The sequence below is a fragment of the Nannobrachium achirus genome (genome assembly GCF_963921795.1).
Source record: "Nannobrachium achirus genome assembly, chromosome: 24".
NCBI classification, from domain to species: domain Eukaryota; kingdom Metazoa; phylum Chordata; class Actinopteri; order Myctophiformes; family Myctophidae; genus Nannobrachium; species Nannobrachium achirus.
This window is the reverse complement of record NC_137831.1, coordinates 12266720-12283448: the sequence shown is the minus strand read 5'-3', so window position 1 is coordinate 12283448 and position 16729 is coordinate 12266720. Positions and strand designations below refer to the sequence as shown.

The window sequence follows — 16729 nt, the reverse complement described above, 5'->3', positions numbered from 1 at the left end:
ACACACACACACACACACACACACACACACACACACACACACACACACACACACACAGTGTTTTTGTCAGATCAAGGTAATTGCTAACTTCTGGAAATGATAACCGATGGCCAATTCAGGAAGGATATACTGCAGATAGCAGAGGAAAGCTACAGGGAGGCCAGTGGGTTTCATAACAAATGGACACAAAGGTGCACACACACATGCACACACACACATGCACACGGGCCTATCTGACAAGAGAACTCCCTGTGGGTCAGTGAATGAAGTTTTCTGAGGTTTAGACACAGATAATGGGGTGCTCAGTTTGTCCTGAGGCTTCTTAGTTAAGTCAGGCAATCTCTGGCTCCATCTAGTGGCAAGCATCAGTACATGTGCATGATCATGTGCTCACCTCCCTACAGTGTTGTCACTTTGTTAGCTAAGACCGCAACATATGAATAAAATAAGAAGCCTATTGAAAAGTTTGATGTGATTTGCACAACCGCCAGGGCCAAACAATCTGTCCCGAGTCCCGACAAATACCTCTAAAAGACAAAAACTTCAGTTTTCAACATTCACTGAAAATGTGTTTCTTTAGTTGTTGCTGATGAATCATCAGCATGATCATACAAACATAATATGCGCCATTTGTCATCCATTTCATTTGTCAATCACTTCCCATTGCACCTGGACATTTGTAGGACATTCGTCTCATTGTTTATACTAGGGGTTGACTAAGGTCTCAATAAAATAATAATAAAATAAATCTTCACGAAATACATTTTGCGAGCTGCGTCGGCCTTCCTCGTCCGGTCATGAGCTTTCAATCATAATACAATGACTCTCTGGTTTGGTCATGGGTTCTTAATGATTAGGGCACATGATGACGCTCTAGTCTGATCATATCGAAACACCGAAACATCATCCGAGGCATTACTCATGTTCCGGCCTGATGTGGGGAACTATTGAAAAACCCGGTGCTTTCCACCCGTGCAGTTTAAAACCTTCTGCTTTTTAGCAGAACTAAAAGGTCACTCATGTCTGGCTCTGGTCATGACCAGGGGTGTCGCACCAAATTCTGGGCCCCGGGTACTAGGATTCACATGAATGTTCTTCATAGGGGGAGGGAGGGGGTTTAACCCATTTAGACTGGGAACGCATTATTACACGTTATTTTGTGCTTTAACTATTGAAAAATAGCAGATATACAAGCTCACAGCCGCGCTGCGAGCTTGTAGATCTATTTTTGAAAAATCATGAAAGTTTATCTTTGAATATTTCAAATGTTTTTGAAAAACCTATGTTTCTATGTCAGTGGTGCTCAAACCTTTTCATGTGAAGGACCCCCAAAATGATATGTATTTAGCCACAGACCCCCCATCTCAAAATATTTAATTCCAAGGACCCCCCAGAAGCTAAATTTGAGTTACTAATGTTCGCTTAAAAATACATATATATTCAAAGATTTGCAGACTTTCACGACTTTTCAAAAATAGCAGATCTACAAGCTCGCAGCGCGGCTGTGAGCTTGTATATCTGCCATTTTTCAATAGCTAAAGTATAAAATAATTAAGGCCCCTCCACCTTGGGCCCTAGTCCAACATTTCCCCCCCTTGTGACCCCCTGCCTCTGCTATTCAGCACAAACTGAACCTAGAGATCCTGCAGCTTAACCAATAGGTGTGGTAGAGGGGTACCCATTTAGGCCTAGAATTATTGAATGCTTTAACCAGTGAAAAATAGCAGATATACAAGCTCACAGCGCGGCACCGAGTGCCGTGCTGCGAGCTTGTAGATCTGCTATTTTTGAAAAAGTCATGAAAATGTGTGCAAATCTTTGAATATTTGTCTTTTTAAAGCAAACGTTTGTAACTCAAATTTTGCTTCTGGGTGGTCCCTGGAACTAAATATTTTGAGATGGGGGTCCGTGGCCAAATACATATCATTTTGGGGGTCCTTCACATGAAAAACTTTGAGCACCACTGACATAGTAGTCTCTCAAGAACAGACTAACTGAGCTCCAGTTGAATGGGTTGTTAATGTTAGCAGTACAGGGAGAATTAAATTACCACATCAATTCAGCATGGAATTGAGGACAAAATCGTATCCAACGATAACAAAACATGTTTTTTAAGTCTTGGGTCCGAGAGACTACATCTCATCAAACGGTGGACCGTGGCTCTAATGCTGAATAACTAATGGACCTTGATATGGAAAGGGTTGAAAAGCACAGGTGTGAAGCAGAAAGTGAACTAACATGTTTCAGACATCCCGAGTATCCCGGAAGTTGTGGAAGTCTCCCGGAAATAAGCATAGCCTCCCGCACACCCGTTAGTGGCACTAACTCCCTGAAATCCCTCCCGGTTTTGACAGGTCTTGCTTAATATGAATAAAATAACAGTACTTTACAACCGTCGGTTCTTTTTCGCTGGACATACAGCTGCGTCAGCCTGTGCGACGCACGGCAGCCTGCAGGCAGGCTGTTGTGTCTCACTGTGAGAGTGACAGAACTTTCTCCCAAATAGGTAAGACATCATGCTATAAATTAACCCGATTATATTAAGCCTAAAATGGTTCCGCCGCCGTGCAGAATCGTTTTTAACAGTTTTTAACCGAAGAAAAATGAGTGAACGGTGCGTGCACATGGGACCTCCCGGAAATGCTCATCTGCAAGTTGGGAACTCTGATGTTTCTTGTTGAACATTTTTGCCTTTTCCAAGACAGTGCGAGAGTTTGTGACAGACAGAAAGAAAGAGAAAGTGAGAGAGAGACCAAGGAACAGCATTTGGTTGTGGAATAAAAAGGAAATAAAAAAAGGTATAAAATAAATGAACCTCAAATCAAAACCCAACTGGCAGGCTGCATTTATTGTCATTTTTGCAAGACATCTTTGACTTTTATTCCAGTTACATGAGCGCATATTAACAACAACCATACTCCAGAGAATGTTACAAGAATTGTCTCAGACAAAAATATAGCTTGGCTGTTGCTCTCGTTTCTTTTTATTTCATTTTTACAAACAAACATAATTATGCAATCATAACCACTAACCGTTTAGTTCTAATATTGACCCAGTCAGTTGGGCGAATTACAAATCATGCATCATCAGAGCTTTAATTTGTCAAAAGATGTTGATATTGCTGAAAGAGAGTTTAGTGGGATATGACTAGGGAGTCGACAAACATTATTCTAGCCAAAAGAAAAAGAAAAGAATAGTTTGGCAATACTTATACTGTCACAGTTTAGGCCAGGGGTCTTCAACGTTTTCAGGCCAAGGACCCCTTAGCTGAGAGAGATGAAGCAGGGACCCCCTCTACATATTGTAATGTGTGATGCAGATTTTCATCGATTTCATAGATAGATTCATAGACTTGTTTCACAGCACTGTAATCAGTCTATGTTGGATTCATGTTAATGTGTAGTTTCAGACATTTAACCATTTAAAATCGTTGATAGTTTGTAAACTTGACCTTTCACTATGTATTTGGTCTGCTCTTTTTTTTTACCTCTACACCAAACCTATTTGCCGAAAATAGCAGATCTACAAGCCCTCAACGCCTCGCAGCGCGAGGTGTTGAGAGCTTGTAGATCTGCTATTTTTGGCTAAAGTTCTCCTCGGAATAGGGATGCGAGGGTTCAAGTTGTTAATTTAAAATAATTATCCTATCACCCAAGGATTTGGCGGCCACCCGGTAGCAACTCTAAGGACGCCCTAGGGGTCCCGGACCCCCTGTTGAAGACCCCTGGTTTAGGCTAATAGCGATGAAACAAGACATACGATAACAATTATCATTTGCTTGTTTATGTTGAAAATTAAAAGTGCAAAAGGCAACATATTCTTTTGGGATGGTTAAGAATTCCAGTTGGGATGGTTAAGAATCCCCCTCCCCCCCAAAAACAAAACCTTGCTATATCTAATATAATATTTTTTTGTCTACCCACCACATCCAAGTTAAGCAGATTCACAAATCATACAAAAGAAAGTTCTTGAAAAGTGCAAATATTATGAATTGGCATTCGCTGGTTTATATCTATATACATCTCATTTCACAAGATGACAATGTGATAAAATCATCAAAAAGCTTTGTTTTAGTTTTATCTGGCGGGGTGCCACAAGATGGTGAGCATCACGTGACAACGCCCCCCCATTCTGAAAATGCATAGGATCCCCCCCAATGTTCATCGCAATTACACTCACAGATAACTACAACCACTTTGCTACCAAATAATCACTGTCGGGCAGAAATCTCTTATCTCCAAGTTTCAAATGCGTAAAGCTATAAGCCCTGCTTCATCACACAAGACTCTCGCACAAAACTAGAGAAAATAGCCCATCTACAAGCACACAACGCCTCATATCGTGAGGCGTTGTGTGCTTGTAGATTGGCTATTTTCACTATTTTAAAATCATTTAAATACAAAATGAACAGTTTTGGTTTCCATCCGACAACAACTAAATACCAAAATAACGAAATATTTTTTGTCGACAAAAATGTATTTTGGCGGGCCTTCCTTGACTAAGGGAACTACAGCCAACTACTTGCCATCACGGGACTGAACAGCCACTATATAAGGCAAGTTGCAAAGATACAACAACTGCATGAGACCCTTTTCTTTTTTGTTTTCTCTAAAAGTGGATTCCAGGGACTCTGTGGGTTCCTTTACGGGGGTCTAAATTGACCCATGCAGGTCTGTAACTCTGACAGTGTACACATGGAACCAAATGGATTCCATTTGTACGCTGTCAGAGTTATGGGGAAACCTTGCAATTTAAAAGTTTGAGAATCAAAATTTTTAAGACCATGCTTAACACCACTTCTCTGTCATCGACGCTGCATGCAACGCCAACTAGTTGGTGGGTCTTTATGTGCACGCTGGCATTCACAAGCTCCGTTATCAAAGGGGGTTTGCTTGTATTCGTCTTACAGTATGCAGCCTAAAGAAAAATGACGTTTGCCAGGGCGCCAGCACTACTGTGCCACTTCACTAATATTCTACGGATGCCGGACTAACACGATTGGCCTCCAGTTTGCGGTTGGAAAGAAAAGCGAGAACAAACAAGCTTTAAGTATAGTCTAATAACCAACAGCTCCTTGGAAACGAATCAAGCGACATTGCGCTCCTCCGTCGCTGTCAACACCCAAGAGATTGGGCTCTGGGTTTGACATGTACGCCATTTGTCATAGAAATGACGGTGAAATAGACAGTGAAATTGTCAGGGTTAACTGTGAAACGTTCTTTACACTTTCAGAGTTGACACTAAAGACTGCACTACTGCGTAAGTGTGTAGAGGGACAGCTTCACACACACACAAAAAAAAAAAGAAAAGAAAAAAAATCTTAAGTGGAAATTTCCTTGAGCGCTTGGGTTGAATTTCTCTCGGGGACGGATTCAATTAACATAGTTTTCCTTTTGTTCTCACTTTGCATTTTGTTTCACAGCTGTGTGGTTAGGCCTGCGCCTTTAGTTTGTTTTCCACATGCCCGCGTGCCGGCCAAGAGGGTTGATCTAGAAATGGGGAGGGAGCAGTCACTGACTTCTAAGAAGGTCTCATCATTAGACATGCATTTACCCGTGGTCTAATTAACAAAGCAAAACAAAACATGAACATTGGCATTAGCGGTGAAGATTCATACTGCATAGGTCTGAACGCGGTAAATACCACAGGTTATCAATGAAAGCCAAAAACAAGCCAAGAGCGTGGGAAAAAATGCTTCTCTAATCTTAATCTCTCAGTAATCTCTCTACAGAATCGATGGTCACTATTTCTATGTGCTGGAAGATGTGGGCTGGCGTTACATTACATATCCTAGCGAAGATAGGAGTGTAAAATCAACCTTTTAAGTGAAGCTTGCACGTTTAAGTGTTCAAGATGAGGGCTCCCATGTAGGCCCAACAGTTTCCACTACACGTCACATGAAATAATTTAAGATGAGCATTGCCCTCATAAGGGCCAGTCAATGTTGAGCTGCCAGTGAATTTGCGAAGACAGCTGAAAATCACCATCTGTTGCCAAGAAGAATATTGCAAAACACAATATGGTGCATGACTTTTATCTTGAATTACCCCGACCCGTCCCATCCTAAAAACAAAGTTAAAATAAACACAGAGATGTACAGTAAATCCATCATTTTCCAGAGGTTCCATGAATGGTAGTGTCCATTTCATAGGAATTAAGACCCTGGGAATGTCTGCAAGTCTGTTCATACTAGTTAGATAATAGAGACTTAATGCTGTTGATGAGAAGAACATGTCGTTTTGTTGATACTTTTGATTCCCATACATATACGTGCAGGAAACCCAGGAAAGTTAAGGAGCTGTTTGAATGATTTTTTAATATGAAGAGAGCATTTAAAAAATGCTACATAAAAGTCCAACAGAGAATCCAAACTGTAATATAATTTAAGTTACCTAAAAATACTACTGCCCCCTATTGCCTTGCAAGACGGTGGATGATTTAATTTTAGAACGGCACTGCACGAAAATGCAGGTAAACTGAGAAAAAATGAGGATTACCAGATCAAGACTTCCGGTTGAGGTACACTATGCGGGGTACCTCAGCCAACCATTCTCAGTTCACACAAAAGGTCAAGATCAATGAAAAGAAAAAGGGGTCTAGATCACAGAGGGGGAGGGGAAGAGATTTAGAAACAAAGGAGCTTGTGATGAAAATGAAGGCATACAAAAAGAAAGAAGGCAATAATAACAAAAGACAACAACATAGCCAGCAAGATATCATCAATCACATAATCAAAGGGATGGCAGAGAGCGAGAGACGTCAGAGTGAGAGTTGTTTGGAGACTTTTTTGGTTTTTGTTTTAATTAGTCTATTCCAGACAGTGGTTCTCAAAGTGGATTCCAGGGACTCTGTGGGTTCCTTTAAGGGGGACAAAATTGACCCATACAAGTCTGTAACTCTGACAAGTGTACAAATGGAACCAAATGGACCCTCCCGGGTCCATTTGGTTCCATTTGTACACTGTCAGAGTTAAGGGGAGACCTTGAAATTTTAAGGTTTGAGAAACACTGGTCTATTCTATGACACCGTTCAAACGCTCTCTCTCACTCTCCATTTCTCTAGCTCTCTCGCTCGCATCCTTCTCTACCTCCTCCTCTCTTCACTGTGCCGCTTCTTTCACGTCAGGTCATCCGAGGGGAGGGAAGGCGCGCGCACGTGTGTGTGTGTGTGTGTGTGTGTGTGTGTGTGTGTGTGTGTGTGTGTGTGTCTGTGTGTAGGAGGCAAGAAAACAAAAAGAAGGAAACTTCCGACGCGATGGAGGAATGTCGTTGGCATGGCAACCTGTAGGAAAAAGAAAGAAAAAACGAAATAAAAGAAATACTGTAAATATAGAATGGTTGGAAGCGATGTCAGCCTAGCTTAGGCCTAGTCAGACAGCTAAGCCATTAGGCCTGACTCCTAGGGCCATTAGGAATTTCTGGAGACGATTAATCGTCATACAAAATAATCACGTTTGACGAATATATTGTCTTTTTTTTTTTTTTCATGCCACTATGATAGGCTATGAGCGTTGGTAATACTCATATTATACACCTTAATGAAGAAGAAGGGCAATTGAATAGCTTTTTGAACATTTACAGTACATTTACTTTAGCCCTATTGTATACCGTGGCTATTTGAAAATAGCCGATCTACAAGCTCACAACACGCCGCGATGCGAAAATAGCCGACAACTGCAAAAATATTGACAATAGCCGATAATGTTTATCACGATCCAACATCTATACTCTAGTCTAGTTGCCGTCTGTGTGTGATCATCATCATCATCCCCATCCATCCACAGCAGAGTAGCAGCGCTAAGCTAAGCTGCAGTAAAGGCATTGACTACAGTCCTCTGTGTTGAAACGAAAGTGAAAGCGTTTTTCTGTATCGAATGAGATGTTTACTCGAGTCATGACCAACAAAAGTTCTTGAGTAAGCGGGGGAGAGCGGCCCGAGCCGTGGTCCGGCGGTCCGGGCTGCTAGGCCGAGTTGTGGCATGGCGGTGCGGGTTCGAATCCCGTCCCCGACGACCTTTGCTGCATGTCTCTACCCATCTCTCTCTCTCTCTCCCCCCGTTTCCTCTCTGTCTCTACTGTGGCCTATGAATGGGGGCCAAAAAGCCCCATTAAAAATACAGGGAGAGCGTGACAGAGAGGACGACCTTACCTTTAGTAGAGGAAGAAGAAGCGTGTTCTGTGGGAGGTGGCCATGTTCTCTGACATGTTGCGCACTTTCAGATAGTTGACAAAGCCTCTGAAGAAGAGCAGGAGACCTGGGGGTCCAACAGAGGCCGCTATCAGTTTGACATTAACACTTAAACACCCTGGGAACCCTGGGTCCCGTAAGACTTGTGTTCCCTCCTTTTTTCCCCGCTCAAATCTCCATCACATGAAAATAACCGATCTACGAGCTCACAACACACAGTGTTGAGCTTGTAGATCTACTATTTTCGCCAAAAGTTTGACTATTATGACATGGCCAGAAGAAGGGATCCTGGGGTTCATGTGGTTAATTAATCAAACTGTCAGAACAGATAAGGGAAGCAGTTGCAAAAACGTGCCAAACAGCGGTTGCTGTTAGGCAAGCAGTGGTTGTAAAAATGGTAACTGACGTCTGCAGACCATTCTATGAGGCTGGTGTGTTGTTTTTATTAGCCAGGAGAAGGGTTTTATACTCACCAAGCAGCAGGAAGATCCACCACAGCCAGTACTGGCCATTAAAGTAACCGGTGAAGTAGTCTGAGAACTGCAGATAGAGAGAGAGAGGTTTTATTCACCACCATCACTGTGGTTTTATGCTTTGTTGTTGTCGTAAAATTATCACCGGATGACCGGATGTTTATTAAAGGTATTAATGCTCATTTGGGTGTCATATTTGTACACATATCTTTTGTCACATTGAGAAATCAATAAACATCAAGAAAAGAAAAGCAAATGAGCATCTTGTCTTCCTGGGGTCCTGAACAAAGCAAATACAATACAGACACGCAAAAAAATACAAATTCAACTATAAAAAGCAAAAATCAAACCTCGGTTCGAAGTGGAGCGGTGAATTTGAGCAGTTCCAGGTAAATATATATATATATATATATATATATATATATATATATATATATATATATATATATATATATAAAATTGAACTCAAGTGTCCATATATTGACATGTGTCAATTCTTGTTTGCCCGTGGCTCATATTGACATGTGTCAATTCTTGTTTGCCCGTGGCTCGCTACGGTGGCTGCATGCTTCGTGAGCCTCCACTCTAGCGGCTATCACGGTTGTGTGTGTGTGTGTGTGTGTGTGTGTGTGTGTGTGTGTGTGTGTGTGTGTGTGTGTGTGTGTGTGTGTGGTAAAGTCGCACATGCGCAGATCCTGTTCAAACTCAACCGGACAGTTGTGGGACACTGGACACACATTGCTGCTCATAGCGGAGCTGTGCTTCACACCGCTCCAAAAAAACACACACGGTTCCATGGCAGGTTACTTGCAGTGTTAATTTTGTCCACTAAGACTAAAAGACTACAAGATTTTGATATTTTGTCGATAACACTAGACTAAAACAATTTCAGAAGAAATTAAAGCCAAATACATATTTTATGTATGGTTTATTTGACCAATTAACAGGCAGTAGAAGACAATGACGTGTTCAGAATTATGTGGTTATATTTAGCCTAAAAAGATTATCCTAAAAGACGAAGACTAGAAGTCTAAAGACTAATCCCAGAATACTAAGACTAGGACTAAAATGTCTTGATATTTAGTCGACTAAGACTAGACTAGACAAAAACAATTTCAGAAGACTAACACAGGACTAAGACTAAATGGTGTGTTATTCAAAAGACTAAGACTAAATCAAAATTTGCTGAAAATAAAAAGAATAATAATAATTAAAGCTGCAAGCAGCAATGACCGGGCCCTCGCAGCTCTACCCACGTCACAAGGCCAGCAGCCAATCAGAAACCAAACAGGAAGTCAGCCATTTCGACTAATTAGTGGCGTTTTGGCACATTTTTGGCCGTTATCACGGGTCGCACTTTAACGATAGTTTAAAGTTTTTCTCAAAAAAAAATGTTTGAGAAAAAAAAAATTCGAGAAAAAAAAATTTGAGAAAAAAAAAATTTTTGAGAAAAAAAAATTTTGAGAAAAAAAAATTTGAGAAAAAAAAATTTGAGAAAAAAAATTGAGAAAAAAAATTGAGAAAAAAAAAATTTGAGAAAAAAAAAATTGAGAAAAAAAAATTGAGAAAAAAAATTTGAGAAAAAAAAATTTGAGAAAAAAAAATTTGAGAAAAAAAATTTTTTGAGAAAAAAAAATTTGAGAAAAAAAAATTGAAAAAAAAATTTTTTGAGAAAAAAAAATTTTTGAGAAAAAAAAATGTTGAGAAAAAAAAATTATGACACCAGCCGCGAGTCTGTACGACAAACGGTTCATGAGTTATAGAGGCACTTCCTGTTTGGTGAAGGGCACTTCCTGTTTGGCGAAGGAAGCGTCAATTAAGGTTAAGGGCTCTTAATCAAGTAATATGATACCAGCCACAACTCTGTACGATAAACGGTTGATGAGTAACAGCCAAAAAAGGAACAATCAAGTTTCGGCCAATCAGAAGAGGGGGCGGGGCTTAGTTAAACCAATTAAGGTGAAGGACACTTAGTCAAGTCATATGATACCAGCCACAACTCTGTACGATAAACGGTTGATGAGTAACAGCCAAAAAAAGGAACAATGAAGTATGGACCAATCAGAAGAGGGGGCACTTCCTGTTTGGTGAAGGAAGTTTGACGCTACGCCACGGGCTCGCCGTTTTACGAAAACTCACGATTCGCACAACTTTTCATCGTTAAGGTGTCTTGAGTATGCCGAGCGAACTTGAAGTTGATCCGATTAACCCCCTAGGAGGAGTTCGTTAAAGTGCGACACGTGAAAACGTCCAAAAATACACCAAAACGCCACTAATTAGTCAAAATGGCTGACTTCCTGTTTGGTTTCGGATGTGGCGCCGAGAGACTTTTTTGTGAGTCCGGACACAATACAGATGTGTACCGATTTTCGTACTTGTGGGTGAAACCGTATAGTGGGGCTGTTGCGTTGAAATATTTTAGGGGGCGCTGTTGCGCCATTAGGCCACGCCCCCTTTAATTTTTTTTTAATTACGTAATTTTTCGCCACTTGTGATGTGCTTGCAAAGTTGCACAACTTTTGGAGTACGTTTTGCGCCTCAAAAACACGATTCTTTAGGGGGAAGAATAATAATAATTAAAGCTGCAAGCAGCAATGACCGGGCCCTCGAAGCTCTACCCACGTCACAAGAGGTAGCAGCCAATTAGCATTAGAATTTTTTAATCAGCATTAGCATTTGTTAGCATTAGCATGTTAGCATTAGCAAGTGTAAGCATTAGCATTAGTTAGCATTAGCATTTGTTAGCATTAGCATTAACATTTGTTAGCATTAGCATGTGTAAGCATTAGCATGTGTTAGCATTAGCATTTGTTAGCATTAGCCTTTTAGCATTAGCATTTTTAGCATTAGCATTTGTTTGCATTAGCATGTGTTAGCATTAGCATTAGCATTTTTAGCATTAGCATTAGCATTTTTAGCATTAGCATGTGTTAGCATTAGTATGTGTTAGCATTAGTATGTGTTAGCATTAGCATTTGTTAGCATTAGCACTAGCATGTTAGCATTAGCATGTTAGCATTAGCATTTGTTAGCATTGGCATTAGCATTAGCATGTTAGCATTAGCATTAGCATTTGTTAGCATTAGCATTTGTTAGCATTAGCATTTGTTAGCATTAGCATTTGTTAGCATTAGCATTAGCAACATTTTTGAGAAAAAAAATTGAGAAAAAAAAATTTTGAGAAAAAAAAATTGAGAAAAAAAAATGTTGAGAAAAAAATGTTGAGAAAAAAATTTGAGAAAAAAAAATTTTTGAGAAAAAAAAATTGAGGAAAAAAAAATTAAGAAAAAAAAAATTGAGAAAAAAAAAAATTGAGAAAAAAAAATTTGAGAAAAAAAAATTTGAGAAAAAAAAATTTGAGAAAAAAAAAATTTGAGAAAAAAAAAAATTTGAGAAAAAAAAATTGAGAAAAAAAAATGTTGAGAAAAAAAAAATGTTATGACACCAGCCGCGAGTCTGTACGACAAACGGTTCATGAGTTATAGAGGCACTTCCTGTTTGGTGAAGGGCACTTCCTGTTTGGCGGAGGAAGCGTCAATTAAGGTTAAGGACTCTTAATCAAGTCATATATGATACCAGCCACAACTCTGTACGATAAACGGTTGATGAGTAACAGCCAAAAAAAGGAACAATCAAGTATGGACCAATCAGAAGAGGGGGCACTTCCTGTTTGGTGAAGGAAGCTTGACCCTTCGCCACGGGCACGCCGTTTTACGAAAACTCACGATTCGCACAACTTTTCATCGTTAAGGTGTCTTGAGTATGCCGAGCGAACTTGAAGTTGATCCGATTAACCCCCTAGGAGGAGTTCGTTAAAGTGCGACACGTGAAAATGGCCAAAAATACACCAAAACGCCACTAATTAGTCAAAATGGCTGACTTCCTGTTTGGTTTCGGACGTGGCGCCGAGAGACTTTTTTGTGAGTCCGGACACGATACAGATGTGTACCGATTTTCGTACGTGTAGGTGAAACCGTATGGTGGGGCTTGAGGCACGAAGTTTTGTAGGGGGCGCTGTTGCGCCATTAGGCCACGCCCCCTTTTATTTTTTTCTAAATACGTACATTTTCGCCACTTGTAATGTGCTTGCAAAGTTGCGCAACTTTTGGAGTACGTTTGGCGCCTCAAAAACGCGATTTACTTTCGGGAAAATAATAATAATAATAATAATAATCTTTGCAAATACAATAGGGTCCTCACACACTGTGTGCTCGGGCCCTAATAAGAATCTTTGCAATTACAATAGGGTCCTCTCACACTGTGTGTGCTCGGGCCCTAATAATAACTGGTTACTTGGCAAGATTATCTCTTGTGCAGCTCTGTAACGTACCCTGACAATGAGGATCCACTTGATGAGGGAAAGGCCAAAGCCGCAGATGGCCCCGTAGCGTCCTGCGATGGTGTTGGTTAGACAGAAGGACAGACAGAACCCAATCCAGTTGAACAGGAAGGCCACTAGAAGGGAGACACACAAACATTAGGTACAGATAGGAAAAGTCAAGACAAGACACACACCACTGTCAGAAACATATCTCATTCACTGCCACTGCAGTTCATTGGGTTAGGAAAAGGGTCTTCAACGTTTTCAGGCCAAGGGCCCCTTAATTGAGAGAGAGATGAAGCAGGGGCCCCCACAACCTTTTTTCATAGATTCCATATAGTGTCATTGTTTAACAGCACAATCGTCAGTGTATTTTGGATGCATGTCGATTTGTTTTCAGATATTTAACCACTTGAACCGTCAATACTTAATAAACTTGACCTTTGACTCTGTACTTAGTCTGCTCTTTTTCCCCCTCTACACAAAACCTCTTGGCCGAAAATAGCTGATCTACTGCGAGGCGTTGTGAGCCCCCCCCCCCCCCCAGGGGTCCCGGACCCCCTGTTGAAGACCCCTGACCTAGACACCTCATTCGCCACTGCAGTTCATTGGGTTAGGACATTTTGGAATTGTGGTGGATGACATTCATGCGTCCATATTCTATCATTGTGTCACAAGTAGGGATGGGACGATAATCGCCATTATCGTTTATCGTGATAAAAAACACTCATGGAAATCGTATCGTGGAGATTTACATTGATCGTGAAATCTTCCTCCGTCATGCCCAGGGATCAATTCACCTTCTATTTGCCGAGCTGCATATCCGGTAACATTTAAACCCTCTATAATTGGTCAAACAGACCTGGAAATAACGTACTCGATACAGTCTTTTTCCACTATGCAACAAATGTCTTTGCCAAAAAGCTTCTTTTTTTATGTTCTGACCCAGGATAATGGATGTTGGGGATATTTTGATTATCATGATAATATCGTAAATCACAATTTCTTTGGTCACAATAATCGTGATATGAAATCCCTACCCCTGCATTGCCTCATGGCTGCCAGCGTGTGATAGAACCACTGACCACAGAGCAGCAGCTGTAAATGCCAACACAGGTGTATTTTCAACAGCTAAGGGATGAAAATCTGGTGCAAGGTTTAGACTCTCCACACATACAGCCTTCCAAGTGCACCTTATTAATGATCCCTCAACAGTCCAGCAGAGGGCATCAAAAGCCAGGCCAGAGGAGTTCATGAATGTGGTACAGGGGTTTGGGCTTTTCTTCCCATTCCAACCCCATGTTCCTACACCAGCAGTTTAAACTAATTTGTATCCCTTCTCTCTGATTGAAGGTGCAGTGATGTTGCTAGGTTTTCAATGCAATGGGTCCCGTGAGCCAAGGATGGACCTTCAGATGGGTCCCAGGGATATTCCACAAATATTCAACGAGTCATGACGTCATATTTTGACAAAGTGCAGCATTTAACTCGTGTTTCATGGTTATGGATATAATATGGTTACGTTCATGTAGAAAACGCATCTGAAAGAAATAAACAATTCCAAATCTGTCTTCCTTTGACCGTCACCCTCACTTTCTGTATCTCTGTCCTTCTCCGACTTTGTCCTTCTACATCTCTCTGTCTTCTTCTGTCTCTGTCCAAAGTCTCAGATGTCTCTCCCAAGAGAATGTATCTTAACCAAGTCCTCTGACTGGAAGGCCAAGGTCGTTTCCCCACATTATATAGACTCAACAGCTCTAGTCTTGAGGTCAAACACCTAACCATAAATGCCAAACATCGCACATTTTCCGCACTTGTTGCCATTGCAATCCATGTACCGTCTTTAATTAGTGTGGTTGCCACAATAAAGACCACACTTAAGACTTCTTTCCAAATTAACTTTTCTATGCCGTGCTAATCCTTCCAAAGTCGTTCTGTGGCAGGTTCAAATGGTAAGACGGAATTCATTTGCGTGTGACTCGCTTCCAATTGCAACCACACTTCCAATTGCATCGTTCTAGTTCCGTTGTACACTTGTGTTCAATAAAATCCTCCATCCATCCACTCAGGCCTCCACGGTGAATAACTGGATGTCACTGACCTACGTAGGCAGCAGGGCTGAACTGGGAGTACAAAAACCAGGCCAGAACTCCTTGGCCACCTTTGTCAGTTGACACAGAGCAGCAACAGAGATATAGAGGACAATGACCTTACGAGTAAAACAGCATGATTCGTTTGACTGTTAACCCATTTAGCAGGGGTTGACACTAAGGTCTCAGAGGCACTTGCCCGTCGGGCAAGTACAGGTCATGTTCTACTTGCCCAAAGTTCTTGCCCACTTGCCCGAAAAGTAAATCGTCAATTATAAAATGATAGGTAACATTTGAATTACCATTTTTACTTCCTGGGGCTGTGCTTTAAAAATGTCATACCTAATTTTGTATGCCAAATACCTACATAACTATGAATATGACTGTGGGTTATTTTAACAGTGAGAACAGCACATTATAGGTAAACAGTGCTCTTATTTTACATTCCAAACCAGGAGACAGAGCGCTCTTGCAACGTTCAGTTGTTTAGACAGATACAGTATCTTGCTTATAGACGGTTACGTCCCCTCTCAAACAAGCACTTGCCCTGTCGGGCAACCTGAAAGCAAACTCCACCTGCCCCAAAGCTTTTTTTACCTGCCGGGGGCAGGTGGGCAAGCCTTAGTGTCAATGCCTGCATTTAGGCTTAGAATTATTTGATACTTTAGCTATTGACAAATAGCAGATATACAAGCTCACAGCACGGCACCGAGTGCCACGCTGTGAGCTTGTAGATCTGCTATTTTTGAAGTCATGAAAATGTGCGCAATTCTTTGAATATATGTATTTTTAAAGTGAACATTTGTAACTAAAATTTCGCTCCCGGGGATCCCTGGAACGAAATATTTTGAGATGGGGGTCCGTGGCCAAATAAATACATATCATTTTGGGGGTCCTTGACATGAAAACGTTTGAGCACCACTGACATAGAAACATATGTTTATCAACCAAAACATTCTCACGATTTTTCAAAAATAGCAGATCTACAAGCTCACAGCGCAGCACTCGTGCTGTGAGCTTGTAGATCTGCTATTTTTTAATAGTTAAAGCATAAAATAATGCGTATTAATGCGGTCTAAATGGGTTAAGGACAATTAATGTTGCAAAACTGATACCAAAGTTCTTGTCATGCTTACCTTATGAATAGCCTCTAATAATATTGTATATGATGTGTGAAACAGTCTCAATGATAAAAGGGTCTGCATGTCTATAGTGCCTATCCCAGTTCTTTTCAATTATATTCCACCTATTCACACACTGGCTTAAGGCAATAGTCCTCTTTACCAAGTCACAACAGCGCTCCAGACAAACAGCAACTCTGCATACGTCTGTCCCTCTTTTGTTTCCTCTTCTTCTTTTCCAGTTGTGTCATCTGTCAGTATGAATCATCATTCACCCTGTTTTACAACTTTGAAAATCTATTTAAGCGGCGTAGGACCAAACATGTATTATGTTTCCCTTTGCTGGGGTAAGAAAATAACAATGACATAACCAATGACAAGGTGACGTCTTTCCTTCACTAGTGCTCACGCACTACGGAAGCCTTTCCGAGGCGAGTAGCTTGACGATGACGTCATGACCGCTGCGTAGCGAGGCGAGCGGAATGTTGACTTTCTCACAGCCGCATCACCACCACCGAGTGCTGAACCAAAACATAC

At 41.0% G+C, this 16729-nt stretch overlaps 1 protein-coding gene across 1 annotated transcript in view; it reads right to left on the bottom strand.

Moving 5' to 3' along the window:
- Window positions 1-2816: 2816 nt before the first annotated feature.
- ndfip2 (Nedd4 family interacting protein 2) overlaps window positions 2817-16729 on the bottom strand; it is a 30715-nt gene continuing 16802 nt past the window's right edge. Inside the window, exons 5-8 of the mRNA XM_080720754.1 lie at window positions 12991-13115; window positions 8661-8727; window positions 8149-8254; window positions 2817-7281 (exon numbers count right to left, since the gene is read on the bottom strand). Of these exons, the coding sequence (XP_080576880.1) occupies window positions 8151-8254; window positions 8661-8727; window positions 12991-13115 (296 nt within the window). The 3' untranslated portion in view covers window positions 2817-7281; window positions 8149-8150. The remainder of the gene's footprint in view (window positions 7282-8148; window positions 8255-8660; window positions 8728-12990; window positions 13116-16729) is intronic.